The 27,893-nt window shown below is 38.1% G+C and overlaps 1 protein-coding gene across 5 annotated transcripts in view; it reads right to left on the reverse strand.

Moving 5' to 3' along the window:
• The window catches only part of FGGY (FGGY carbohydrate kinase domain containing), a 148,322-nt gene extending 122,892 nt beyond the window's left edge, over positions 1 to 25,430 (reverse strand). For 4 of the 5 annotated variants that reach the window (XR_005553779.1, XR_005553778.1, XM_039319916.1 and 1 more), the window contains exons 1-4: positions 25,304 to 25,430; positions 16,673 to 16,886; positions 13,423 to 13,534; positions 10,057 to 10,208 (exon numbers count right to left, since the gene is read on the reverse strand). Coding sequence is in view for 3 of the 5 variants with exons in the window: in XM_039319916.1 (XP_039175850.1) it covers positions 10,057 to 10,208; positions 13,423 to 13,534; positions 16,673 to 16,873 (465 nt within the window). In the remaining 2 variants the exon portion in view is untranslated. Of the gene's footprint in view, positions 1 to 10,056; positions 10,209 to 13,422; positions 13,535 to 16,672; positions 16,887 to 24,795; positions 25,017 to 25,303 lie in introns of those variants that run through there. The other variant, XM_039319915.1, reaches the window with a different exon arrangement.
• Positions 25,431 to 27,893: the final 2,463 nt, after the last annotated feature.

Here is a 27,893-nt window from a genome sequence, read left to right on the forward strand (position 1 = left end):
TATCCATCAAGTCACAGGCTAAATTGAACTACTATTATACAAAGAAAATGTAAAAAATATTTTTGATATAATGCAATTCAACAGCCAAGGATTAAACATACTGTCTTTCCCTGAAAATAAGACCCACCTTGAAAATAAGCCCTAGCCTGATTTATGGGAGTGGGCCTAATATAAGTCCTACCCCAAAAATAAATCCAGCTAGTTGGGTATGGCAGCACAAGAGGCAGCGAATGTGCGGGGGCTGATAGTGTCTGGCAGCAGCCGCAATCCGCTGGCCCCTTGTCACAGCGCAAATAAGTCCGAGTGCAGAGGCAGAGGCAGGGAGAGGCAGGCGATCCAGATGTGCTGCGCAGGTGCCTGGCTCATGGGAGCCTTGCGTGGTGACACCGGCAGCAGGCGGAGGCAGAGACATGGGGGAAGGCAGGTGATCCCAATGTGCCATACGGCTTCCTATCCTGGAGCGGCCGTGGGCAAGCCAAGAGACAGTGGAATAGAGTGGGCGGCGCGTCGTGATCACGTGCCCTTCCCACCCATGCCTCTGCTTCCACCTGCTGATGGTGCTGCCATGCAAGACTCCTGTGAGCCAGGCGGCTGCACAGCATGTACAGATCGCGATGGTGGGAGGGAGTGGGAGGGCGATGGCAAAATAAGCCATCCCCCGAAAATAAGATCTAATGGGTGTTGTTGTTAATTGCGAAGTCGTGTCCAACCCATCGCAACCCCATGGACAACATTCCTCCAGGTCTTCCTGTCCTCCACCATCTTCTGGAGTCCATTTAAGTTCACACCTACTGCTTCAATCTAATGGGTATTTTGGTCCAAAAAAAATATAAGACCCTGTCTTATTTTTGGGAAAACATGGTAATAACAAGCAATAAATAGAACTCAAATTCAAGAATTCAGTGGCATACATAGAGAAACCGATATAAAACATTTACTATCGCTCAGGGTAGTCTTCATTATGATTTTTCTAACAGAGAACCTACTGAACACTTCACATTTTGCATAAAAGTCAGAGCAGAAGCCTTGTTTTCCTATGGCTACTAACCCAAATTCTAAGACAGGTAGTAACAGTGGTAGGAACAATAGACAATCAAAACTTCCAGACTTTAGTTTTATATGGTCCAAGAAACTGAAAAGAACAAGATTGCTTAATTCTTAGTGCAGGAAACAGACTCTATTTATCCAATGAGTTACGTGAATGAACAAGTTATTTGAAGTTGTTGGTATTATCTTATTTCTGCATGTTTATTTAAGGTATATAGACTCAGCTATCTGGGTGGTTAATGAATAATGAAAACCAGATAATTTCTGCATTCAATCTAAAATTATATGCCACTGAAGGAAGAAGGGATGGAAAAGAAGTCAAAGCCTTAAGCTCTTGTTCCTAAAGCTGTTCCTAACAGGGATGGGGATGGAGGAGATGCAAGGTCTCAGGATTGGGGAAAAGAGGGATTCCTTCCCATTGATTTCATTATTTAAAGTTATTCTTCTGCACGTTTAAATCTGGTTGGAGAGCTGTGTGATTATTGGTATAATACAAATAGGAAAGGAAGGCGTTATCAACGTTTTGGCATTGAAATGCAGGAAGATGTATTGTTTGTTGATAACATGGATGTCTTCACTGGATTGAGGGAAGGTTAGAACCCCTAGTGGGGAAAGAATTAGGAGTCATTGAGAGTCAAATGGCATGCAAATTTAAATTATTATATGGGTAATCTACAATTAGAGTCACAAAGACTGGTGAAAATTTAATACTTGAAATCCTAACCAAGGTTCTAAAAAGTATTAAGCTAGCAAAGGGCTGGTTTGTCGCATAGCCAGCTAGATGTTTAGACAGGATTTCGCTTTTTTATCAACTTATCAAGTCCTCCCCAAGGACGGGATAGACAGATGTTGTCATTTCATGGTGCTAAACATGTCTTCGGAACATGTAAGCTCTTCCAATTATTATTATTAGTATTATTTAGAAAGCAAAGTGCTGGGATTCAATGGTAGGGAACGCAGGACTAGCCACTATGGAAAAAAGTGAGTTATCCAAGGCGTTTCATCAACATATATAAAAGTAACAAGTTAAAGAAGGCAGACCTATACTATTTTACGTATTTGGCCACATGTCAGCATGAATGCAAAGTCACAATTTTTGAAGCATCTGCTGGAAATATTCTTGTGTGTGTGTGTGTTTCTTTTGTGTAGTAGAAAAGTCCTTTATTCTACCTTCTATTCAGTCAATACACTCAGACTCAATTCAAGCCTTCTGAAGAATTAAGACAGATTAATAGACAAACTGTGTGCAGTGTTATGTTGAAAGGCTTCTCTTCATTACAAGTAGATCTAATGGGAAGACGTCTTTGAGGTAAGGTATGCTGTTTCCAGTGTACTTCAATTTTAATTCACCTCATCCATTGTCATTTGATGCTGTTGTAGTATGTCTTTGAGATTGTCTCTCCATCTTCTTCTGGGTCTGCCTCATGTTCTTTGGCCTTCTCTTTTTGTATATTCCTTGAATGTCTTGGCATTCTATACCATACAAGGTATAGTATAGAATACCAAGAAACAACTAAGGTCCTGAAGAAGACGGAGAGACAACATCTAAGACAGTGGTTCTCAACCTTTCTAAGGCTGCGACCCCATAATACAGTTCCCCATGTTGTGGTGACTCCCAACCACTTATACATCACCGGGTGCCAGGGGCGTGGCCAAAGAAAAGGGGAAAAAAATGGCGGACAGCCTTGTTTGGCGACACCCGTGAAATGGTCGTTCGACCCCAAATGGGGTCCCGACCCACAAGTTGAGAACCACTGATCTAAGACATACTTATCATCAAATAACAATGGTTGAGGCCCCCAGAAGAGCAAGAACCAGAACTTTTTATCTCCCTTGATAGCTGAAGTGGCAAAAGACAAAGTTAACAAGAAGCATGATAGACTTAAAAGATGTTGGAAATATAAACATAATATAGGCACGTACTATCACATTTGGTGGACATGTGGTAAGGCAAAGGCCTATTGGAGAAAGATACACATGTGGTTAGAAAAAATATTGGGTGAACAAGTGGATTTTAAACCTGAACTTTTTTATGCCTGAAAAGACTAATAAGCAGAAATTTATATTTAATCTTACACATCACTACAGCAGCAAGAATAATTTTTGCACAATACTGGAAGAATGAAGGATTGCCATCAGAAGAAGAAATAATCAGGAAAATATTGGAATGTGCAGAGATGGACGGATTAACTATGAGGTTGAAAGATAAAGAAGATACAGGCTATTATCAAACTTGGGACCTGTTTTATTGTTGGCTACAGGAAAGAATGAAGGATTAGGAATTGAACATGTATTAGCATAGCAAACTCCAGACAACTCGTTGATTGGAAAAATTAACATATGTTTATGAAAAAAAAAGAATAAAATCTTTATTAAAAAAAGGAAAAAAAAAAGAAGCATTTTGACTTGCTAGTGTTCTGGATTTCTGTTTAGCTTGCAAATAAGAGTTTGGAACCCACAGAGAGAAAATGCCTAGAAATAAAAAAGGAGGAAAGTTTCCCTTACTTAACTTCTCTTTATGGGGAAAAAAAAACCCCATTACTGTCTAACCCTAGCTGCAGTAGCAATAAAATGGGTTCATTTCAAACTTATTCAATCCAAATATAGAAAATCTGTCATACTGATGGATATTTTTACTAAATCATGCTTGTTGAGTACAGGTAGTCCTTGACTTACGACCATAATTGAGCCCCAAATTTCCACTGTTAAGTGAGTTATTTGTTAAGTGAGTTTTGCCCCATTCTACGACTATCCTTGACTAAACTGTTAAGTGAATTGCTGCAGCTGATAAGTTGGTCACCTGGTTGTTAGATGAATCTGGCTTCCCCACTAACTATGGTTTTCAGAAGGTTGCAGAAGGTGAACTCGTGATCCTGGGACATAGGAACGGTCATAAATATGAACCAGTTGCCAAGCATCTGAATTTTGGACACATAACCTGGGGGATTCTGCAAAGTCTGTAACAGTGGAAAACAGTCGTAAGTCACTTTTTTCAGTGCCACTGTAGCTAAACAAACTGATGTAAGTTGAGGACTGCTCGTACAATAGAGTCAACATGTATAACAAGTAACAATTTTACCTTTGCCTCCAATACGATTGCCTTGTGTTATTAAAAAAAATGTGAGAGCACACTGGATACTTTACTTTCAAACAAACTTTGTCAAATTCTTTGTGAGTAGGGCAGCTATATAAATCTATATTAATAAACAAATAAAAGATAGGTAGTGAGCTAGCTACCAAGACCCATGAAGTTCCATGAAAATAAACATTATAGGTTTTTTTCCACAATTAAAGGAAAGAAACAAACCATGTACATACTTAGTAAGAATACAATCTGATCCTGTAGTTTATAATACTAAGGAAAGCTATCCCTAACAATTACAGAACCTTAACTGTGGCTTTCTATCACCACTAATGGAAACCAAATCCCTGCCATCTGATTTTTTTTTTTTTTGTTCTAAATTTGAAGCATGGTAAGCATTTTTAAAATTAAGTCATGCCTAATCTGGGCTGTGATTCATCAATCGTTGGCACTATCCCCTTTCTTCTTCTACCAGGCTGCTAAGTGACAATATATCTTTTATGGTAACAAAAGATGAGATAAGCTGATTTTTTTCTCAGCAAGCCACAATCAAGAGATACAAGTAATCCTCAACTTATGACAATTGAGCCCAAAATTTATGTTGCTGTGTGAGACATTTGTTACATGAGTTCTGGCCCAGTTTACGACCTTTATTGCTACAGTTGTTAAGTGAATCATTGCAGCTGTTAACTTAATAAAAAAAAGTATTAAATTAAAAAGCTGCCAAGATTCACGAAGTTCCATAAAATTAAACAATATATAATGGCGCAGCTTTTCCACATTTAAAGGCCACTTCAGTCGATCCAGGTGTCAATTGTCACTTGGTAGAATGCATGTATCTCCAGTTTGGGCAACGGGATCATCCAAAAGGGGGGCAAATGAAACAGCTTACTCTCTTGAAATCTTTTCTTCCCCAATCTCTTCACTCGGCAGATGGGGGAGAAAAAGGGTCAGGCAGAATACTTACCTACATTATTGGCTTGCTTTATTTTCTACCCCACACCACCACCCTCACTCCACAGAGCAAAGAGATTAGAAAAAAGGAGATTTCAAGAGAGTAATCTGTTTGCTCTTAAATTGAGAATTATGAGATCACATTGATAGCAACAAAGGGTGAGGTAAAGGAAAGATTTCCTACAGAAAATGCTTGCTTTGTTTTTTCCCACTTCCCTTGCACAGTGCTAAGATTGGAGAGAAAGAAATTTCAAGAGACTATTGTTATCTATTTGCCTAGCATGTCTACATTCTCGGCTCTGGGCTGACAGCACAAGTAGGTATCAATTCAAAGAGATTGTTTTTTTCTGTTTTTTTCTGCTTCTTCTTTCTTATCCAAATGCTCTTCAAAGAATGATAACACATTCCTTTTATAAGGCACTTTATATAGTAGATAAAAGTAAAATAAGATGTTAACTAAGGAAAGTTATTACTAGAATCCACAGAAAGTATAGGTATAACAGCCATAAAAACAATAGATTACACAACCCCACCAATTTAAAGAGAATTATATTTTTTCCATCAGAAATAATAAATCCTATTATTTGTTTCATTGGTAGGCAAGAGAATGACATACAACTTCCCATTTATCTATACCGGATATTATTCTATATCCATAACATAGACTTGTATTTTTACACTAATTTATTTTCTATGGGGCTACAATTTTGTCTTGGGGCTACTAGCCTAAAGAGTGACCTTCATATGTTTACAGGTAGTCCTCGAGTTACGAATGTAATAGAGCCTGCCCACTCTATTCGTAACTCAAGAATTTATGGGATTGAATCTCGTACTTCAAATGAGATCACTCCCTGCTTTTGCCCAAGCATTCTCTAATTTAATATTTTTGTTTACAATCCCACTGAAGAGATGTCTTGCCTACTCGTAACACCTTTCCAGAAATATGGATATTTGAGAATGTATTGAAATACTAAAAGTTCCCTGTATTTTAAAAAGCTACTTATTTTCTGGGCAGATGCTATTTTGAAAATAATTATCTGCACTCTAAGACAGAAAGGATGTGTTTTTCATTGGACAGAAAAATTTGAAAAATTTGAACTTTACTTATATAAACATGGTCTCTTAAACCATGTTTATGTATACTACAAAATTCTATAGCCTTTTCAATCTAATGTAGTGTCTAGAGATCTTATATGTAGCAGTTCCATTTTTCTTTGCATTTCTCAATTAGAAATGTACACCTTTAAAACTGAAACAGTCTGTCTTGCCTCTTATAATAAGATACTGACAATGAGATGAAAAATGTCTCTTAGCACATTGCAGGTTATCAGTTATTAGAAACAAACCCCTTAATTATTATTGGAAGATATATTTCGCCTGTCCTGAACTTATTTATCAAATCAATTTTCAGTAGAGAACTCAATATGTTTCAATAGTATTCAATTCAATTTCTCCATATATCATCTACTTTTCTAATGTGACAGTTTATTTCTTCCCTGATGAAAATTTTTTTATATAAATATTTTATTAATTTTCTAGTTTTACAATCATAAGTACTTAATAAACAACGTGTTGTCCTGGTTCCATTAGTTATTCAATGGTATTATTAACTTCTTCAATCTAGGCCCAATATTACACCATCCAATGCTTCCTTTCTTCTTCACATAGTATACATTATCCCACATTAGGCAAATACAATTCTTATTGTTGTTAATACATATACAATTGAATATCAACATCTTTGTTACATTTTCTTAATAATATCAATAATGCCGGTTTAAAATATCTTTTCTAACCAAAATATATATTAATTGCATTTGCACTTAATATCCATTTGTTCAATTAATATCCTGTTTTTCCCATTTTTTTTAATTTTAATTTCCCATCAGTGTTCAAAATGTCTCTATCGCTTATAATTTCTCATGGTAAGTTATATTTGGGTAATCAAAAACTTCCCTTATTCAAACCCTCTTAGTATTTTTATATTTCCCTTCTCATACCAAAATATAATATTCTAGTTATAAATCCTATCTTTCTAGTTATAATAATATTTCTATTTCTAACAATTATCTATTCTTAGCCATGTTCAAATATCTGATTAATAGTATAACATCCCATCTAATGGGTCAAAAACTCTATTTTATTCAGTCTTACTCTAGCTTTCTTCCTTTGCCAACTAACATCAATGCATTTGAATCATCAAATAATTCTTCCTCTATTTCTGTATATATTATTTGGAATAAGAAAGACAATTTGATTAAAGTATTTTTGGAAGGACACTCAGTCCATTGATATTCATTAAAAGCCTTCTCCTTCTCCAATTTCCCACAATTCTCCTAAAAGCTCTATCTTCCAATCAATCAGCTCTTCTTTCTTATCCTCAAGTGGGCTCTGAGATCTTGACAGATATCTTTTCCTTTCCCAATATTACTGCTACGTCTTCTAATTCTTCGTTTGTCTAAGTCTGTCTGTTAGTTCCTTTCTTTAGGTCCTCCATCTTTGGATCTGCTTCCTCTGATTGTCCTTCTATTTTCTGGATTGCTAGTTCCTTCTTTGTAGTCATTTTCTGAGTTTGTAGATTTAGATTAAAGAATTGTTCTTTTATCTCGTTTGTATTATTTTTAGTCTCATCCTGAGCTAAGGCAATTGTCTCTTGTATTGATTTTAACATAGAATTTCTTTCTGAAATTCATCAACATTTTCTTGTTGGATGTCAAGCTGGGGGCTTTGGGGTCAGGTGTTAGGGATGGTTTTTTACCATTTGAAGCTAAGTTTTTGTATGTAGTCCAATCTATTTAGGGATTTAAAAAGTTTCAGTCAATTGTCATTTGAACTCCTAATTATCCAGCCAGTCTATCAGTCCGTCCTTAAGACTCCCCTCAGCATATATAAGTAAAGTTCAAATTTTTCTGTCCAATGAAAAACACATCCTTTCTGTCCAGACAGAGAAGAGCAATTAAAAATTGTTCATCAATCAAAGGTTTATAGTCCAAATTATTCCATCATCTCCATCAATAATGCATGTTTCTTCCATAGGGAAATAGCTCCATGATGCAGCTCTAAAAGTCAGTTAGTATTTATATTCATAGTCCAGGGAGTCCAGTTTCAAAATAGTTTATTGTCTCTGCCACACAGATAAGCAGCCCAAGAGGTCCCCCCCTTTTCCCAGCTGCAGTCTTCAAAAGTGAAAGTTTCTGAAAACAACAAGAGTCTTATCTGAATCTGGGCTTCCAGCCAAGTTTTCTTTAGGCATAATAAATTGTAGTGCTGTAGTTCGCCACTAGATGTCATTGATGCCACCTTCCAGCTTTTTACATCCAAACTTATATTACAAGCTTTTGAAGTCTCTTTTTTTTAAGTCCCCAAATTTCAAAGTTATTGCTTCTAAATTAATCTTGTAATTTTTTGCTTCTAAATTAATCTTGTAATTTTCTTTATTTTCCCCCAAGCAATTAATTCGCCGCTTTTCTTTTCCTGAGGGATTGGGGCGGAAACTCCCCTTCCCTCTCTGATTGGGGAGGATTCTTTGCTTTGGGCGTTTTTTTCCCAGGAAAAAGTCTTAAAGTCATAAAGAGAGGATATGGTCTCACCCAATTCCATCCACATTGCTTGAAAATTGCTAGTTAATGCTTATTTTCTTCAGCTGTCAGCAGCTTCTGACTGGCCACACAAATGTAGCCAGTCTTTTCCCTGCCGGTTTGGAGGGCTTCCTCGGATCAAACGATCAACAAGGGTCCCTTCCTTCTGTATCGCCTCTTCGGAGTTACTTTCGACCCTTTTTAGGGACCCCAGCAGGGCAAAATCAGAAGCCGGAGCCCTGTCTTCCTGCACCCAGTCACACTGCGACGTCAAACAAGAAGTTTCCTGATGAAAGCTTTATATTGTTACATAGAGTTGATAAAGAAACTTCTCAATTCCCATTCCAACCTAATATTTTTCAAATTTAAATATCCTCTTTTACATGTAATCACTGCTAAAGTGTTAGTTCCCTTACGAATACCTGCAGCTGTGTCAAACTGGTCAGTCTAATTATTGTATTGTGAACTGTTGCAGTGTAAGCATTGTTCCTTTTGTACATGCATTATGACATCACACTCACATCTGAAAGAGGTAAAGCTTTCAGCATTATGGTGCAATGATCCTTTTGTTATTTTCATACAAGAAGCAAGAATCTGCAGATACCCATTAATATTGTTAACATGTGCCAGCTAGATCCCATCCCCATAACATGCAGTACAATGTACTAAATTTTGTGTTTTGTCACCTGGCAAGAAAGAATAACTACAAAATCCTAATATACATCCAAACAAGATAGCAGAATCATTGGGAAAATGGAGAAAAGTACATTTCTTTATGCCACTTCTACTATTTACTTCTTAGAAGACCAAACAACCAACAGAGTCAGTTAAAAATCCTACTTACACTATGAATAATTCTGAAGTGGATGAGATGTTAGTCCTACCATTCTTGATGTAAAATATATAAAACTTAGTGAATATTAACTAACACTTTTATTTTTAACTATGTATTTTTTTGTCATTAGCAAATAGTCCAGCCTTGACCTCATTCTTTGAAAGACCAATATACAACATGCCAGACCTTCCAACTGAGAAAATATTAAATATTTCAAATCAACATTTAAAAATGACCATATTAGGAACTATAACTATATTTATAAATAGCCAACATAAAAAGTAGGAATCATTAGAAAACTATTGCAATTTTCTTGTAACTCATAGTTTCCAATACTTCTATATTTTATTATCTCTGGACATTAGCAGCAGCCTTTCCCAACATGCTTTCCACAGAAGGCTAAGGAGAGAAGCAGGTTAGAAGCAATGTTTGGCTAAGGTAGCTGGAGATAATGGCTGTAACATTCACAAGAAACAGATTGAGAAGAGTTGATATACAGGTTAGAAGACTCAAGCATTCTTGGCAAAAATAGGCAAAGTCTATTGAATTCTTGAACTTACTTCTTTCATCCATAGCAATTTAGGTGGCTGCATTTCAACCGACATCACACCACCAACAAAAGACAGCACATTATGCTGTGTCTCATTGATGCGTGCTGCTTGATTAACTGCACGATGGTCCATCCACATGATGATGTTTCTTTTGTGTTCTCCTTATAAAACAAAACCAAAGCCGTCAGTTTCCACTAAAATATTTAGTACACATATTCCTCTATCCAGATACTTTCCATTACAAAGATATGCTTTTTTCATTAAAAACATGCACTGTACCTATAATTACAACATTTTTAATAGATCACAAAAATAGTCACATGTGACTGCTGTAGGGCATTAACTACAATTAAGAAAATTCAATATTGACAGGTGATCCACCCCTTTTTCTGATTATACAAAAGATTTGCACAGATTCTGCCTTCCTTCGGACTACATTAGCAATAAAAAAGCTACAGTTAAACAGAAAATAAATGTATAAAAGCACCTGGACCAACATAGCATGTCCCAGAATTTCCTGTCATTAATTACTATTGTCTACTGACAGCCTTTAGCATATCACTTCTAAGTTGTAACCTCCATCTGAGTTCAAAAATCTTTTGGAAGACATTTCTTGGTTTGATTTTTGGTTTGTTTATTTGTTTGTTTGAGGTTTTGTGTGTGTGTGTGTGGCTTTCTCCATCTTGATGTCTTTACAGATGTCATTGTTCTACTAACATCTTTCTAAAATTCTTTGTTAATATCTTTCCTGAGCTTTTTGTATTTCTTGGCTTCAGGTTCTTTATTCTTCCTGATAATTTTCATGGTTTTTTTCTAACATCCAGTTTGATTTCTTTTGGGGTTTTTTTAATCTGGCATTTTTTTCCCCCACTTTCCTCCTTAACAATTTCTTTAAGTTCATTTCACTGTTCCTCTGCCTAGGTAGAAATTGAGGGCTTCAAAGTGATCTTTTTGTTTTCCTTAAAAATTGTTCTGTTTCAAGGCTGCTGATATGCACAAACACAGTATTCGAAGCTTTCAAGTCAGAATCAGACTCTGAATCATGGCTTATAACAAAAATGGTAGGAATATGATCAATATCATTTTGTAGAAACTGTCTTATTCTTCCTTAACTTGGCTTCACATTTTCACATGAGCAATTCATATTTTTTTCACAGCCAGCCTCTGGCCACACTTTTGCTATTATAAGTGAGCTTTTCCATCTTCTTATACCAATAATATAACCAATTCCATTTCTGTATAAGGCATCTGGCGATATTCACATATATAGTCATTGGAAGCCTGTGCTAACAAGAAGACATTTGATATAATTGTTAAAAATATTTTGATTTCCTAGGTAGTACAGACCAACTATGTTTTCCTTCTTAATGCTTTTGACATTCTAGTCCACAGGTCGGCAACCTGCGGCTCCGGAGCCACATGCGGCTCTTTGAGCCTTCCCCTGTGGCTCCCAGCCTCCTCTGCCTTTGCAGAGAGAGACAGAGACAGAGAGAGGCAATTGCGCCTCCCTGCTTCTCTCTGTGTGTGTGTTTTGTGTGTGTGTGTTTTGTGTGTTTTGTGTGTGTGTGTGTGTGTGTGTGTAAAAGAGAGTGCACTCACAGAAGTTCTCGGAGGAGCTGAAAAGCTTACTGGGCGGAGCTCCTCCCTTTGCTGCGTCTCTGCAGGAAGCAGGAAGCAGGAAGGGCAGGAGAGAGCTAGCTAGCCCAGCTAGGCTGACTCAGGAATTCTGGGAGTTGAAGTCCATGAGTCATAAAAGAGACGAGGTTGCCTACCCTTGAGATTGTTGAAGAACAACTTGAAGCTTGCCAGGTGAGCAGCAGATGGGGGGGGGAGAAAGAGAGAGAGAGAAAGAGAGAGAGAGAGGGAGGGGGAGAGAGAGAGGAAAGAGAGAGAAAGAAAGAGAGTGGGGGAAGAGGAGTGGCAGACCAAGGGCAGAGAGGGAGGGAGGGAGAGAGACAGAGAGAAAGAGACCCTTTTGACATCTAAAATGAATATAACACTGCATATATCCTTTTTTTACCTGTGTGTGTATGTAATTTTATTCTCTTAAAGCATTCTCTCGGTGATCATTGTTTTAATAGTATGGATATTCCCAAGAGTCATATTTTTACTTTTATTTTTAATGTGTGTGTGTGTGTGTATATACACACACACACACATACACAATCTCTCTCTCTCTCTCTCTCTCTCTCTCTCTCTCTCTCACACACACACACACACACACACACACACACACACACACACCCCTATAATAAAGGTAAAAAAGGATATATGCAATGTTATCTTCATTTTAGATATCAAAAGGGTTTTGCGGCTCCCGGTGTTTTGTTTTTGGTGGGAAACGGGTTCAAGTGGCTCTTTGAGTGTTTTGGGTTGCCTACCCCTGTTCTAGTCTCAAGTGACAATCTGGATATCTTGGTTGCGTGTTTTACCAATTCCAGACAGGTGGTGATCATAAAATTCATCAGCTTCCTCTTCTTCTGCATCAATGGTTGAAGCATAATTTTGGATAATTGTTAGGGTAATCTATAAAGTTTAATTGGTTTTATTCAATTACTGATTGCATTATAACCAGGTACTGTCCTTGCTATATCCTCCCTTGTTATGAAAGCAACATTTTTTCTTCTTAGTTAATTTAGTTTACTGAATAGTAACATTCCAGTCCACTCCAACTCAGTGGCTCCCTAAGATGCCAATGTATGGATGATTCATTTCATCTTTATGTTTCTTTAAATTTTACAATGGAATACAAAAAGTAAATGATGGATGTTGCTGTATTTGTTATATTATATTCCCTTTATCTAACAATAATGTTAAAATAAAGCTAAAATATTTTTATGTTGAAATATAATGAAAAAGTAAAAACAAATATCAATGGGTTGTATTTACCTTTTCACATGACTGTAGTTGGGAAGGCAGGATTCGTACATCTTTTTTTTTTTAGGAGATAAGAATGAAGGTACTCATAGTCAAAAAATGTCTCAGATTCCATATAGTAATGCATGAGATCAAAAAGAAGACTATTTCCTTTTCCTTCTGACTGCAGCCCTGTGACTTAGCCCTCACTCTATAAAGAAATCTTTACCTCTTTCTGACTCAGCCAAATTTCCTCTTTTGTGTTCACTTTCTCCTTCTAGTTCACTTATCTTTTTACTTTAGATAAAACTTGATAGCAAATCTCCTTTCATAAAAATATATGAAAATCCTATACACTTAAATACAAACATTTTAATCAAATCTATCTGAAAAGTGGGTAATTCGGTATCAGCACAATTTGTAATTGAATTTATACTGGCTAAAATATCATTGCCCAGATTTTATTTTTAAATTATCATCTTACTATTGCAAATCTTAGTTATTATTTGAAGGCTTTACCTTCAGAGTTGACTGCTAAAGGATTAAAATGACTATCCAAAACAACAAGGGAGCAGGTAGCATCAAAGCCAAGCCCTCGAATCTGGGAAATATTTATTCCTTGGGTAATTTTCTGTGAAAGAAAAAAAAATTAAAAAATTAAAAAATTAAATTTTCTATTCATTGAGGCACACAAAACAGTTAATACAGTGGTGTATAAAGCTGAAGTTCAAATTAAACTTTAAATCCACAGCACTGCATATAGAGCAGTGGTTCTCAATCTTTTTAATGCCGCGACCCCCAACCGGTCGTAAGTTGAGGACTACTCAACCGGTCGTAAGTTAAGGACTACTCAACTGGTGCAGCACCGTTTGCAGAATGGGACTTTTGGCGGGCTCAGCAGGGCAGAGACAACCTGGACAATTCCTATTGGCTTTTGAAAGCCAATAGAATTAGACTCTATTCAAAAGAGTCTATTCTATTGGCTTTCAAAAGCCAATAGAATAAAAGGGAGTAGCACAGCTAAGGAAAAGGGGGGAAAAAATGGCGGACTGCATTGTTTGGCGACCCCCGTGTAATGGTCATTCGACCCCAAATGGGGTCCCGACCCACAGGTTGAGAACCGCTGATATAGAGAGTATAAACGCCAACACTATATGATTATCTAAATTACTAATAAGGATAACTATATAACTGTTTGGACTATTGATTACTTTATCCATTGTTGATTAATTTGTTCTTCTTAAAAACCAATAATTATATTTTCCTTTACATTTAACTGATTGATTATATATTATAATGGATGCATGATGCATGATGCATATATGTTGGTATATTGGTCAATAATGAGAATGAAACTATTAAACAAATGGTATCTGTAACTTCCAGCGTAACAGGTTATTACTGTGGTTGTCAAAAATCCACTTCCAGAAAAAATAATTTGAAGAAAAAACTTCAACAATGTTTTCTTACTAAAAAGCTCATTGTGTTGATGAGCTCTCATCCAAAAGTGTTCTCATGATGTTTTTGCCAACTCTTTCACTGTGAGATCTGAGGAGAGATCTGCTAGTATAAATTCTTTCATGGATATAGTACTTGTTTACCTGGTAGAAATGAACTGATCTGAAAACAACAACAATAACAACAAGAAATTGTACATCTTAGAACCCAATTTAAGAAACATTTATCTAATTTGAGTGACAATGGGTGTTCAAAGTCTCAGACATTTTTCTGATGTAGAGAGCCCCAGAGTTGGCCTTGAGGGAAATATTCAGAAGCCCTTACAGAAACAAAATTGACAAACCTATTTTTTAAGGTTTGGGTAATATCAAAAGAGACTCAGAATGGCTTTTCCCTGAATCATTAGTGATGGCAAGCCTCTTAGAGACTGAGTGCCCAAACTGCAACCCAAACCCCACTTATGCATTGTCGAGTGCCGAGTGGGTGTGGCCCATTGGGTGGGTGTGGCCCATTGGGTGGGCGTGGCTGTGGTGGTAACGGCAGACTAGGTGAGACTAAAAAGTTCAATCAATCAATTCCAACTTTGCAAGATCTTTTTTTTTCCCACGAGGTTGAAATTGATTGATTGAACCATTTGTTTTGTACACGGCAGCAGAGGCCTAAAGCAAAAAGGTTTTATAAAACCCAGCTGGGGCGACGGTGCGCATGCCCACAGAGGGGGCTCTGAATGCCGCCTCTGGCACCCGTGCCATAGGTTCACCACCACTGAATTAGGATATAAGAAGGAGGAATGGAAAAACACAGTGAGACTTGCATGATTGATATCAGCCTTTTAAGGTTCTCCAGATGAGGAAACAACTCTACAAGAAAACTAATCTTCCAAGTATGATGGTCCCTCTGTGTCCTTCTTCGGATGTACCTAAATGCATCCAGCTACATTTTAAAAGGTTTCAATTCTCTGAAAGCCATAATATTAGGCCCAAAGAAATGAAGGAGAATGGATGAATGAAATTGGCAACTGGCTCACTGGGTCTACTTTGAGGATCAAGAAGCTATTTCCCCCCCCAAAAAAAAAAATAAAAGACAAATAAAAAAACAAATATTAATGCCAATGAAAGGTTTTTTTTCATCAGTGTCTGTTAGAATCACTCTTACCTTTTAAATACTTTGTAAATCAGATTACTAGAGTGTAATAACAATGTATTTAATCTTCAGGTTAAATAGGAAAAGAGAGGGGATATGTGACGAAGAGAAGCTCTCTATTCTTATTGCATTATTCACATAACAATTGTTCTGGCCTCAACTCTCTTAGGACACTCACTCAATAGCATGGCTCATGAATGTTTAAAAAGACTGATCAATAATAAGAGAACAATGAACTGTCCATCTACAAATTACCAAGTATCTCATCCATATTTAAAAAGCAAACCTCAGAATATCGGCTGATTTGAATCTATATTTTTTTTAGAGGACTAAAACACCTCACTGTCTCCAATGTCCATTATCACTTCAGCCCATAGAATCCATATTAAAGCAAAGGAGCCAGAACTGAGTAATAACCTTCTATTTTGCATTCATTATTTGATTTTCAGGTTTCATTTTCATTACAATGAATATACAGTTGCAAAATATAAACATATGCATGCCCTCTTAATCATCTTGAGGAAATTTATGCATGTTTTTTATCTGATCACGTGCTCAGACATACAGAATCACTTTAAAAAGGCCAATAAGAATTTGGTATTTTTTTCTGAGTGCCTTATTGGATGACAAAAAATATATATAACTTCAAGGTATAAATTTTGCAATAGAAACCCAACACATTCAAAACCGCCATGAGTTAGAAAAAGACTGAAGCTCTCCGTGCATCCCACCCTGCAAATTAATTATTGAATAAATTGCTCAATAAATGAAGGAGATCCAGTCCAATAGCATCTATGCTATTTTTAATAGAGCTTTGTTATGTATATTGGAAGGGGTACAATTAAAACCCTGCTAGCAACATAGGGAGAAGACATTTGATAGAGAAAGAGAGAGAAAGAATGCAGCTGTAACTGACATATGACACATTTTGTCAGAAGCTGTTGTCAGTCTTTAAAACATGGCTATCATGCAGCCAAATATGAATCCAAAAGCCAAAAATTTGTGAACTTAACAGTGAAAAGATGGGTGATCTTCTAAAATCATGTGTGTCGGGGTGAATGTCACATTTCAATCATTTTCAAAGACAGCCAATGTCTCTCAGATAATTAGATAGGGTTCCTCAAAGCACGTAACATACAATAGTCATTTATTCACACTATGTCTGTACCTTTGTGACTATACAACAAGCTGCCCAGATGTCATCAGAGGATTGTTCATAATAGTCAGGTTGCGGTGCCCAAATTTGAATTGGATGCTCTGCATAAGCCACTACCGTGCCAATCTGGTCTACCAAAGCCGCACGGACACTCGATGTGCCAACATCAATTCCAACATAGTAATTTACTGGTCCCAGGTTCTCACTTTGCATTTTGAACAGGCTTCTGGAAAACAGGGAAATAAAAATTGAATCTGTAAAAGATACGTAATTTAGACAGCCTTAGAGAATGCTGTACTTGCAAAGCTTTGCAGCAAATTCTTAATGTTAAGCGTACAATTTGAAATTGATAAAAATGTTGGTAATTCTGCGTAGAATATTTATGTAGTTAATCAGTCATTTATTTAAAAAAAATTCTGTATCACCCAGTCCAAAGATTCTGGATAGCGTATACTGTAATAACTCTATATAAAAACAACATCCTAAATACCTCAATTAATATAATTAAAATCCATTTAGAGTAAAATAAAAAATGCCCCTTCCCTCAAAACCTGATCACCAAAATGTTGCGGTTCTGTCACCATATCTGGACGCTGGATATGAAGGACCCAACTCCAACTCAATTCTACCAAGTCCAAATGGTTGTGTTTATTAGGGCTCCCTAGACCTGGCAATTGTCCATCTTTATTCATGGATAGGACTACACTTCCCCTCTCAATAATGATATACAATCTAGGGCCTTTATGGATTCTCAGCTTCTGCTCAAAGAGTAGATGACACTATGGACAAGGAGGCCCTCACATTGTTTCTAAAGTCCCTGACAGCCTCAAGGATCCAGTTCAAGACTACTATAGTATCTCCAGCTTCATTTGGGGTTGTGATGTAAAAATGAGTATAATCAGCATACTGGTGTTACTTCATACCAGATCAAAGGACGATCTCCCCCATCAGTTTCATACAGATGTTAAATAACATTTAGACTAAGCACTGTGAATCACAACACTAGAATAACTATTGAATTGATTGCTTTTCTCTCATTACTGTTACTACTATTGTACTACTATTACTACTACTACTAATGACTAGAACTTGCCCACTCTGTGAGGAACTAAACCAGGGGTAGGCAACCTTGCTCTTTTATGACTCGGGGACTTTAACTCCCAGAATTCCTGAGCCAGCATGGCTGGCTCAGGAATTCTGGGAATTGAAGTCCATGAGTCATAAAAGAGCCAAGGTTGCCTACCTCTGAATTAAACCAATGATGAAAGTACATCTAAACTTTGTAAGAAAAATACTATTTTGCAAGGTTTTGAACAATACTTAAGGATCTAATAAGACCAAGAGGGATACATTCCCCACATCCAAGTCCTGATTAATATAATTCCCTAGAGCAGGCATGTCAAACTCATGTGTCACGTGATGTCGTGCGATGTATTGCGACTTTTTCCCAATTGCTGGCAATGGGGTGGGCGCAGTTTCAGCGTGACGCATCTGGCCTGCAGGCCAGCAGTTTGACATGCCTGCCCTAGAGCAGTAGTGGCGAACCTATGGCACGAGTGCCAGAGACGGCACTCAGAGCCCTCTCTGTGGGTACTCACGCTGTCACCCTAGATCCATCTCCCCCGTGGCCCCCTCACCAGCAGCCTCCCGGAGGTCACTCCCAAGCACAGCTGGTGCGGAGCAGTGCAGCAAAGGACATGGCAGCCAGGCTGTAGGGACAAGACTCCGCCCTTGTGCCTCATCGCACGCAGATGCTGTAGGGCGCAGGCAGATGGCATGGCCACCATGGTGCTGCAGGGCCGCCTGGGCGATCTGTGGCAGGGCGTGGAGGCAGCGGATGGCCCTGCAGGTAGGTGAGGCCGGGCTGGGGGCAGAGCAGGCAGGGCCGGTTTTGGGGCACTCAGTCTCTAAAAGGTTCGCCATCACTGCCCTAGAGCAATAAATGCCTTGTTTTATCCCACACCTGGGGAATAAACTTAATTAATTACAAACAATTTACTTCTTCTATGATTCTTTGTTGCCATCATTTTCTCAACAATCTTCATCACAAAAAGAAAAGTTGGAAACACTGAGAGTTAATACAATTGAATTGAGAGATGGCCTCTACAACAGAGTCCACTGCCTCTTTCAAAACAATAACCTTCTCCCAGAGATATTCATCAATTTCCAAATCCCGCTACAAGCACATCCCACTGACTACTTGAAGAAGCCAGGTAAGTGTTACACATATGGCAATGCCACACTACAGGGAACTTCCTCACTTCCATAAGGTCAAAAGGATTCCAGATAGCATTATTAATCATTGTCCTATTCACCTTGCCTAATTCTGCCCAACTGGTGTCAAGACCCATAATTTTACACATAACTCAGAACTTATTATAAACAATTTTTTAACATTTGTTGCCATTTGGGGAAGAAATAAGGGGCATAATCATATTTAAAGTCACACATTGCCGCCCTAGGACATGTGAACCTTGGCCACAGTATACACTAGGGGTCTTCAAACTTGGCCCTTTTATGACTTGTGGACTTCAACTCCACAGGTACGCTGGCTAGGAATTCTGGGAGTTGAAGTTCACAAGTCATAAAAGGGCCAAGTTTGAAGGCACCTGGTATACACTCAGCCAGAAATATGACTATTCTTCAATGCTAAAGGTAATTCTTCTGTAGTACACTGACATTTTTGTAAATGTGATCATGACACATTTTAAAAACAAAGTGAAAGATCCCTCAAGTTACTGCACCGCTAGAAACCTATTTGAGCCCATTTGTTTACCAAGCAGATCATTATCACTTTTACAAATAAGTGTTAGCAAGTGGATTATGTCACAATATAGTTAGAATACATACAAATATAAACAGTAAATATTTACCATCTTTTCACTACTAATTATTAGTTATAGTCAAAACATCATGATATAACAAGCAATTCTACATAGTGCCACTTTGTGCTTTAGCTACTTTTTAATAAAAGCTTCTGAATATAAAAATTAAAAGAAAATAATCTGTACAAAATTTTGGTTAACTCTTTCAGAAATTATAAAAAAGCTCAAAATTAAGTCAAACTACAGTAGTAGAATTTCTCAGCACAATATTGCATTTATTTTTAAATTATCCTCTTCACTGTTAAACAGTTTTTAAGCAAAAAACCAACAATAAGTACTTTTTTTACAAATCCTAGAAGTGGAAAGCTTCACAAACTACTCTTAACTATCTAAGAGTCATAGTGCATAATAAATATTCATACAGTCCAGCAACCAGTAATCTGCAGAGATATTACTCAGCCTGTGTATACAGCAAAGCACATACTTCTTGCTTTCTCCTTGAATAAATTTTCCAGTTTTCTGGCACTGAACCATGATGACAGAAGCAGAAAATAAATAGTCTTTGAAAGTCTGGTTTTTTTAAAAAAATAAAATAAAATAAAAAAATCCAGAGCATTGCTTAAAGTGAATAGAAGCAAACACAGAGCTGATCAAACCAGCCAGGAAATAAAAGAAACAAGTTTTTAAAAAGTTTGATTGCTGAAATGACCATGAGATCAATCAGTGATAAAGGGTCTTTCACATTCTCCAAGGACAATTATTACTAGGATATACTTTCTTAATATTTTTCCTGGACAAAAATAAGGGAAAATGAAGATTTATTGTAAAAAAGCAATCACTTCTAATATGATGCCAAGTGTACAGTATATATTGAACTTCAACTTCATTAACCACCACCAATGACCAACTAATCTTGAAAACCTGCTATTTAATAACTACATATTTTCTGGTACTGGTCCATGGCTTGTTAGCTACTGAGCTGCACAAGCAACGGCTGAGCAAGTAAACTTCTTTGAGGATACATAGGATCTAGGTTGCACATGAAACCATCCCCCACTCCTGGTCCATGGAAGATATGGATGTGGCTACTTGTGATTAAACCAGAGGTATAAACTCACTGTGGTTGATAAACTATAGTTAATGACTAAGGGTAATGTTGTGAACCTAATCAATTGTAACATTTTAACAAAACATGGTTACCAAACTGTAAGATATTCCATGGGAAACTTATGAGGGCATTATAAAATAATGCCTCAGCCAGAAAATTAGTAGAATGTATGGGCTGGAAGGGAACCTCAGAGATCCCCTGTTACAATACCCACTAAGTGCTATTATGGCACCTGTAACAAATAGCTATACAACCTCTGCTTAAATAGCTCCAGGGAAAGAAATCCATCATCTTCTGAGGCAATCTGGTCCATTGTTAAATAACATTTGCCAGTTCACATAATCCTCATCTTCTAAACCAGGGTAGGCAACCTTGGCTCTTTTATGACTCGTGGACTTCATGGCTGGCTCAGGAATTCTGGGAGTTGAAGTCCACAAGTCATAAAAGAACCAAGGTTGCCTACCCCTGTTCTAAACTATAATGGAGCTTGGAATATGGCCATACGTCATGCCAGTCGTTAAGTGAATCATCGTGGTCGTTAAGAGAACTCATTGTCTGCAAGAATGTTTTTTGTTGGAAACTGGAAGTAAACTGGAAATAAACATTGCTTTCCAGAAAGGGGGGGGGGCGGCCATTGGAACTTCAAATCTGAGTCCTAAATATCGTAAGTTGAGCATTGCCTTTACAAAATTCTTCCTGATTTCTAATCAACGTTTATTTCTTTGCAATTACAACTCACTGCTTCTTGAAACAATAACACTTCCCTTGATGCTGCCTTTGATTGCACTTGCTTTTTTGTAACAGGATCACTCTATTTACACTCCATTAAAGTTCTTCTACTTCTGCCAGATATGATTAATCTAACATATATTCATGCCATTGCTTCTTTTTATGAAATAAAAGACTACACATTTGTCCCTCTTGAAATTTATGTTGCTGGCTTCTGTCCACTGACTAGCATGTCAAAATCGTCCTGAATCTTGAATCTGTCCTCTAAGGTACTTACACTTCCTTCATCTATCTCCCAAATTTGCAAGTCTCATATTTTCTAACCCTTCATCCAAACAGAAGATGGCCTAGAATGGAGTCTTTCAGCTCTCACCTCCTTCCAGCTTGAGGTACACTTATGGGTATAAGTGTTCAACCACCATTGTGTCCAACTAATGATAATACAGTCCAGTCCACATTTTGTTATCTTCTCTATAAATGTTTCATAAGAAACACTGTCATATATTTTGTTGAAATTTAAATAACTATGTCTATTACACTCCCACAGCTAATTAAACTGTCTATTCTTTAAAAAGAAAAAGAGAAAATAAGTTCAGTTTGACAATTACCTGCCTCTGGCAATACAATGATGGTTCCTGTCATGTAATGTATTCCTCTCTAAATAATCACAAATCAATTGCCTAATAAACTGAACCATAGTTTTTGTAATGGTGTATTCACAGTTAAGCAGTATTCAGGGAGTGGGTAGACATGTGAGAAAACATTTGCAGATATCTGCACATTCCTCAATTGTTTGGGAAACACATTGCCAGCCCATTGATTCATCATTGGGACCGATGTCCTAATGAGCAGATATGACAAACTGGCTTCTTAAAAAGAAAGCAATCTAGTTGTAGAAATTTTTTATAATAAAATCTCTTTCCCTTGTAATAAATCCTGTTAAAGATGATTCCAAAAGAATGATGTTTTTGGTAAACTTACTGCCAAGAGCAAGGGTCTTCAAACTTGGCCCTTTTATGACTTACAGACTTCAACTCCCAGAATTCCTCAGCCAGGTATGCTGGCTGAGGAATTCTGGGAGTTGAAGTCCACAAATCATAAAAGGGCTAAGTTTGAAGACCTCTGGCCAAGAGCCTAACACTCATATCAACAACACTTATAAGGAAAGGACACATTTTATTACGTTCTTGACTAAAACCATGGCAGTGGCTTGACTAAAGCCCTCTGGGAACACCACTGACTGGTGAACAAGTTATCAGTGCTACAGTTCAACGTTCAACCGCAGCACTGAATTATTGGTATAAAGCTCAATATTTGGTTAATGTCAGCAACTGGGTTGCTTTGAACCAGCTATGGCGATTCTTGCCGATCCAACCATGTTTCTTGTTACCAGAGCTTGTTACCAGACAAATAGGGAAGATCCCCAAATAAATTTGTTCTTTTTATCCTTTAGTGTAGGCTATACATCTAACTGGGGATAACTGAAATTTCCACACGTTCCGTATGGATGAGATTTATCCTTGGGCTCTTGACTTATAAACTGCCAAAAAGGAAATTACTCTGGTAGACAATAATAATCCTGTGATGGACAGCTATGCCAATTTTATGCAGATACTCAAAGATGCTTTTAAAACCCGGCCAGAAAGCTAATCAAGAAATTAGCAAATTATGTCAAGGTGTTGTAGATAGGCACAGATAAGTCTTCCAATTTTATCTGAAAGGTGGAGACTGAAATGAATTAGCTTTAATTCTTCAGTTTAAAGAAAGCTTATCAACTGAATTGCAAGATGAGCAAATTTATTAGGGTATACCAGACATATGAGCAGATTTGCTCCTCTAAACTGTATGAATATAGATGGTAAACTAGAAGGGTTAAAATACACTGGGGGGGGGGCTGTAAAACAGAAGAAACACCCTTCTTACAATGACTTCTTTGTTCCTGGACTCTAATTTCTTCTGGAATTCAGTCTATGCACATTGACCCTACTTTTCAGCTACAGAAGGAAACCAGAAGTTGAGATTTGTCTTATCACTTGCTACTGCCCTGTTCAAAGAGTAGGAAGTGTACTTCTTTTTCTTCCACTTTTCAACTGACACAGTCCCCAAACTCCAGTTGCTGTCCTTCACTAGTGAAACTAAGCTCCTTTTCCACGTTAGCCTAACTTTCTTTCTGCTGATAGCTACTTGCTTGTGTGCTTCCTTCAGGATAATACTCATCATGGTTCCTATAGATGTCCTTGCTTAAAATTCTAGGTCAGTTGAAAGTTTCTTTGGTCTACAATGGTTTCTTAAGCTGCCCCATTTTTTCTTGTGACTGAAATGGGGTACAATTCTGCACTCAAAAGAAGTGCAGAAGGGTTTAGAACAGGGGTCTTCCATGCCTGGCTGAGGAATTCTGGGAGTTGAAGTCCACAAGTCATAAAAGGGCCAAGTTTGAAGACCCCTGGTTTAGAATATCTTGTTTTTCAGAAATCTTCTACTCTTCTTTAAGCTCAATACTTCTCTAAGCTAGCTGAAATTGTCTCTCCTAAAACCAAGTGAAACTATGTTCTAATTTTTCTTTCTGCAGTATCTTGATTCTGAAGATGACACATCACCTCCACTCAAATTTCTGGCTGCTTTTACATCCCCCCCCCCTTTCCCTATTGAATTAGAACTAGTTCTGCAGTTGATGGCTTTATCTCATCTTCAATTTTTTGAAGCAGTTAGAAAAATCAATTTAAAAAATTCTGAAGCCATTAGACCAGAAATGAGAGAATTGTATTTCACCAACTACGTTCTATGAACATAACTATTGAAATTAGATTTTGGTTCTGAGTTGTCATGCAAACTTATAAACTTGACTATGCAAAACATGGTTGAGCAGGGATAATTATGCATGAACCCTGCAAGTGATCTTCCTTCCTTCCTTCCTTCCTTCCTTCCTTCCTTCCTTCCTTCCTTCCTTCCTTCTTTCCTAATAATAATAATAATAATAATAATAATAATAATAATAATAATAATAATAGAGTTGGAAAGGATCTTGGAGGTCTTCTAGTCCAAACCCCTGCTCAGGAGGAAACTTAACTTCCTTCCTTCCTTCCTTCCTTCCTCCCTTCCTTCCTTCCTTCCTTCCTTCCCAACCTGAGGAGCAGGTATAGTCTAGTGCTCAAAGGATGAGCCAGACTTGGAGAAAACCCAAATCAACTTGAGTCTTAGCCTTGGAGACTCATTGTATGGTTTTGTGCTGTCACTCTCAGTGCAACTTAGGGGTTACAGAACTGTGTGTTTTGGAGGAAAAACTGGAACTAGTTTGAGCTCCTGCAGGAAAGCCAAGAAAGCAATCTAACAAATGCAGCAAAGAAAATGCCCCTGGCAAGGACTTTCATTTCAGCTATCGGTCTCATTTTTTTCCCAGGAAGCTGCAAGGGAATTCGCGTTCTCCTTAGTTAACCCTGAGACGGTTCGCTTTACTCATTACTATATTTTCTCACCTGTTTCCCAGGCTCGGTCATCAGGTGCCCAATAAAAAATTATTATTTCTAGAATGCAATGGCTCTGCTGTCACTTTACGAGCAGAGAAGAATTTCTACGGTACTTTTTTCCCCCGGGCATACACGCGGGAGTGGGGGTGGAATCCAAGCCAAAGAAACCCACTAGCGTCGCAGGCGGAAGAAGGAGGACCCCGCTCCTTTCTTCTCTGAGAGGCGCCCAGAGGCAGCCCTTCGCCGGTGGAGGGGGGGGGGGAGAGCAACCGGGCGTGTTTTTGTTCTTTACGGCAGAGGTCTCCAATCTTGGCAACTTTAAGACTTGTGGACTTCAACTCCCAGAATTCCTCAGCCAGCTTTTAAATCCCCCCCCCCCCAAGTCTTAAAATTGCCAAGGTTGGAGAGCCCTGCTCTCCGGAAAGGCGAGGCAAGGCACCGTAAGAGGAGGGTTTCTTGCGACAGGACGCTCTGATACACAACCGATTATTTTCGTGGGAAAGCGAAAGCCACTTACTTGCCCGAAAGTGAAACACGATCTTAGCAAGCAAGCGGTGGGGGTCAAAAGCAACGGTCACCACGCGCTTGATGAGCAACCACCGGGGCTCCTGACAGAGCAACTTCCGGCGTTCGGGGAGCCGCCGTGACCGGGAAAAAAAAAGCCGCACGCCTTTTTCTTCCCTTGGCAGGAGGACATTTGTCAATGCTTTTTCTGATTGGTCTGTTGACCGAGCGCCCCCCCCCCCGCCTCGCGCTCAAATGCGATGGTGGGGACGGAGAATAGGGCGCTCCTTTCCCTGAAAATGCTATTTTTCCCTGCCGTCTCCACCCCCCCCACCCCGTTTCTATCCACGGTTCTTACTATTTGTAAAATCGAGAATACAGTAATAGAGTTGGAAGGGAGCTTGGAGATTTTCTAGTCCAATGCCCTGCCCAAGCAGGAGACCCTGGCCTATACCATCCCGGGCAAATGGCTGTCCAATCGCTTCTTAAAAATATTTCAATCAGAATAGAGCTAGAAGGGACCTTGTCCAACCCCCCCTGCTCAAGCAGAAGATCTATAATCCTTTCAGATAGGTGGCTGAGCAGTCTTTGCTTTAAAACCTTGAGTGATGAAGCACCCACAACTTCCGAAGACAAGCTGTTCCACTGGTTCGGAGGTAGGTAACCTCGGCTCTTTTATGACTCGTGGACGTCAACTCCCAAAATTCCTGAGCCAGCATGCTGGCTCAGGAATTCTGGGAGTGGAAGTCCACGAGTCATAAAAGCCGAGGTTGCCTATCCCTCCTCACTGGTTAATTGTCCTCACTATTAGGAAGTTTCTCCTTAGTTCTAAGTTGCTTCTCTCCTTAATTAATTTCCATCCATTGTTTCTTGTCTTGACTTCTGGTGTTTTGAAAAACGAGTTGATCCCCTGTTTGTGGCAGCCCCTCAAATACTGAAATATTGCTATTATGTCACTACTAATCCTTTTCTCTAGACTGGCTATACCCAATTCCTGCAACCGTAAGTGTAAAATCTTGCTTTTCTCCACACTGAATTTCATGTTATTGGATAGGGCCCATCGTTCAAGTCTGTCAAGATCTGTTGGATCCTGAGCTTGTCTTCTGGGGTGTTGTCCTAGCATCTCCTGTGTTGGATATACTAGAGGTAGGATGTAGTAAAGTTTAAGATCTGCCTCCTGCTCTGTCTCTCTTTTTAAGCAAAAGTTTTATCGATTTTCTTTTCCTTGGTTTGCCAAGATCTATCTTTTTTCCCCCTTGAAATATCAAGGGGAAAAGGCTGAAGGGTATTAACTGATGCCCTCCAAGCTAAGTAATACTGAACATATTTTAATTTAGGGTGATGGCTAAGAACAGCCTACAAATAAAACGACTGTATTTTTATTTGAACTGTAGGAAGTATTCCATTAAAAAAAATCTAACAGTAACTAGGTTCACAATTGCATTAATCTAGGTGTGCATCAAAAAAATAATAATTGATTGGATACTAAATTTTATTCTGACTACACTAAAAAACACCAGCTATGATATGGTTTCCTTGTTTGTGGGCGCAGTGCATTTCTGTGAAGCTAGTAATTATGCTACTGCTAGCCATGTTTATATACTCTGGTATGTGTGAACCCAGCCAATTAAGGTTCATTTTTAAAAAGCGATGGCCAGGTTCACACATACTGGGCCATGCAATCATGATTAACAGTAGTAAGTCAGAACCAGCCATTAAGTTAGCATAGTTATAATTCACTGGGTTCATATATCATGGAAATGCATTATTGGCATGTATTTATGACGGTTGCAGTGTCCCGGGGTCATGTGATCACTGTGACCTGACAAGCAAAGTCAATGGGGAAGCCAGATTCACTTAACAACTGTGTTACTAACTTAACAACTGCAGTAATTCACTTAACAGTGGCAAGAAAGGACATAAAAATGGGGCAAAACTCATTTAACAACAGAAATTTTGGGCTCAATTGTGTTATTAAATTGAGGCCCCACCTGTACTCAATGCTATTTAACACAGAGACATTTTAGCACCTTTGTATATATAGCTGCTTAATGGGTCAGTCTCCCTTTGGTCTCATCTGTTATAGGGGAAAAAACCCCAGACAAATGTGTTTATTTGAATCACCAATTGTGAGGAGTTGCATAAATACACAACTTGCACAGTCCATCTGAGTTTGCAAAACATGTGGATTCTGAACTTAGAAACTTATAGAATCAATATGTATTCCATGCTGTGTTTTAACTTTTCTAAGTGATCTTCCTAGGAAGATTAGCACAGTTACATTGCCTCTCTGCTACAAAAATTTTGCACTGTGAATGAAAGTTCCTAGTTTTCCTGCTTTAAAAGTAAAAAAAGAAAGCCAACAATAAATGTAGGATAAATCAATATTGCTCCAATTTGGCCTGCTGCCCACTTGACCACTAATCTCATCTAATTTAGTTGGTCTAAATAAGAGGTGGCATCTTTGAAATATTCTCCCTAACTGAGTTAGACCCCATGTGACACTTACTGGAGGAAAATTTCTTTGCATAAATCTGTCCTAAAAGGTTCACTTAATCATATTGCTTCACTAGCAGCAGTAACCTTTGAAGCCAGAGACCTGA

The sequence above is a fragment of the Crotalus tigris genome, unplaced genomic scaffold, assembly GCF_016545835.1.
Source record: "Crotalus tigris isolate CLP2741 ecotype Arizona unplaced genomic scaffold, ASM1654583v1 scf7180000023617.9722795, whole genome shotgun sequence".
NCBI lineage: Eukaryota > Metazoa > Chordata > Lepidosauria > Squamata > Viperidae > Crotalus > Crotalus tigris.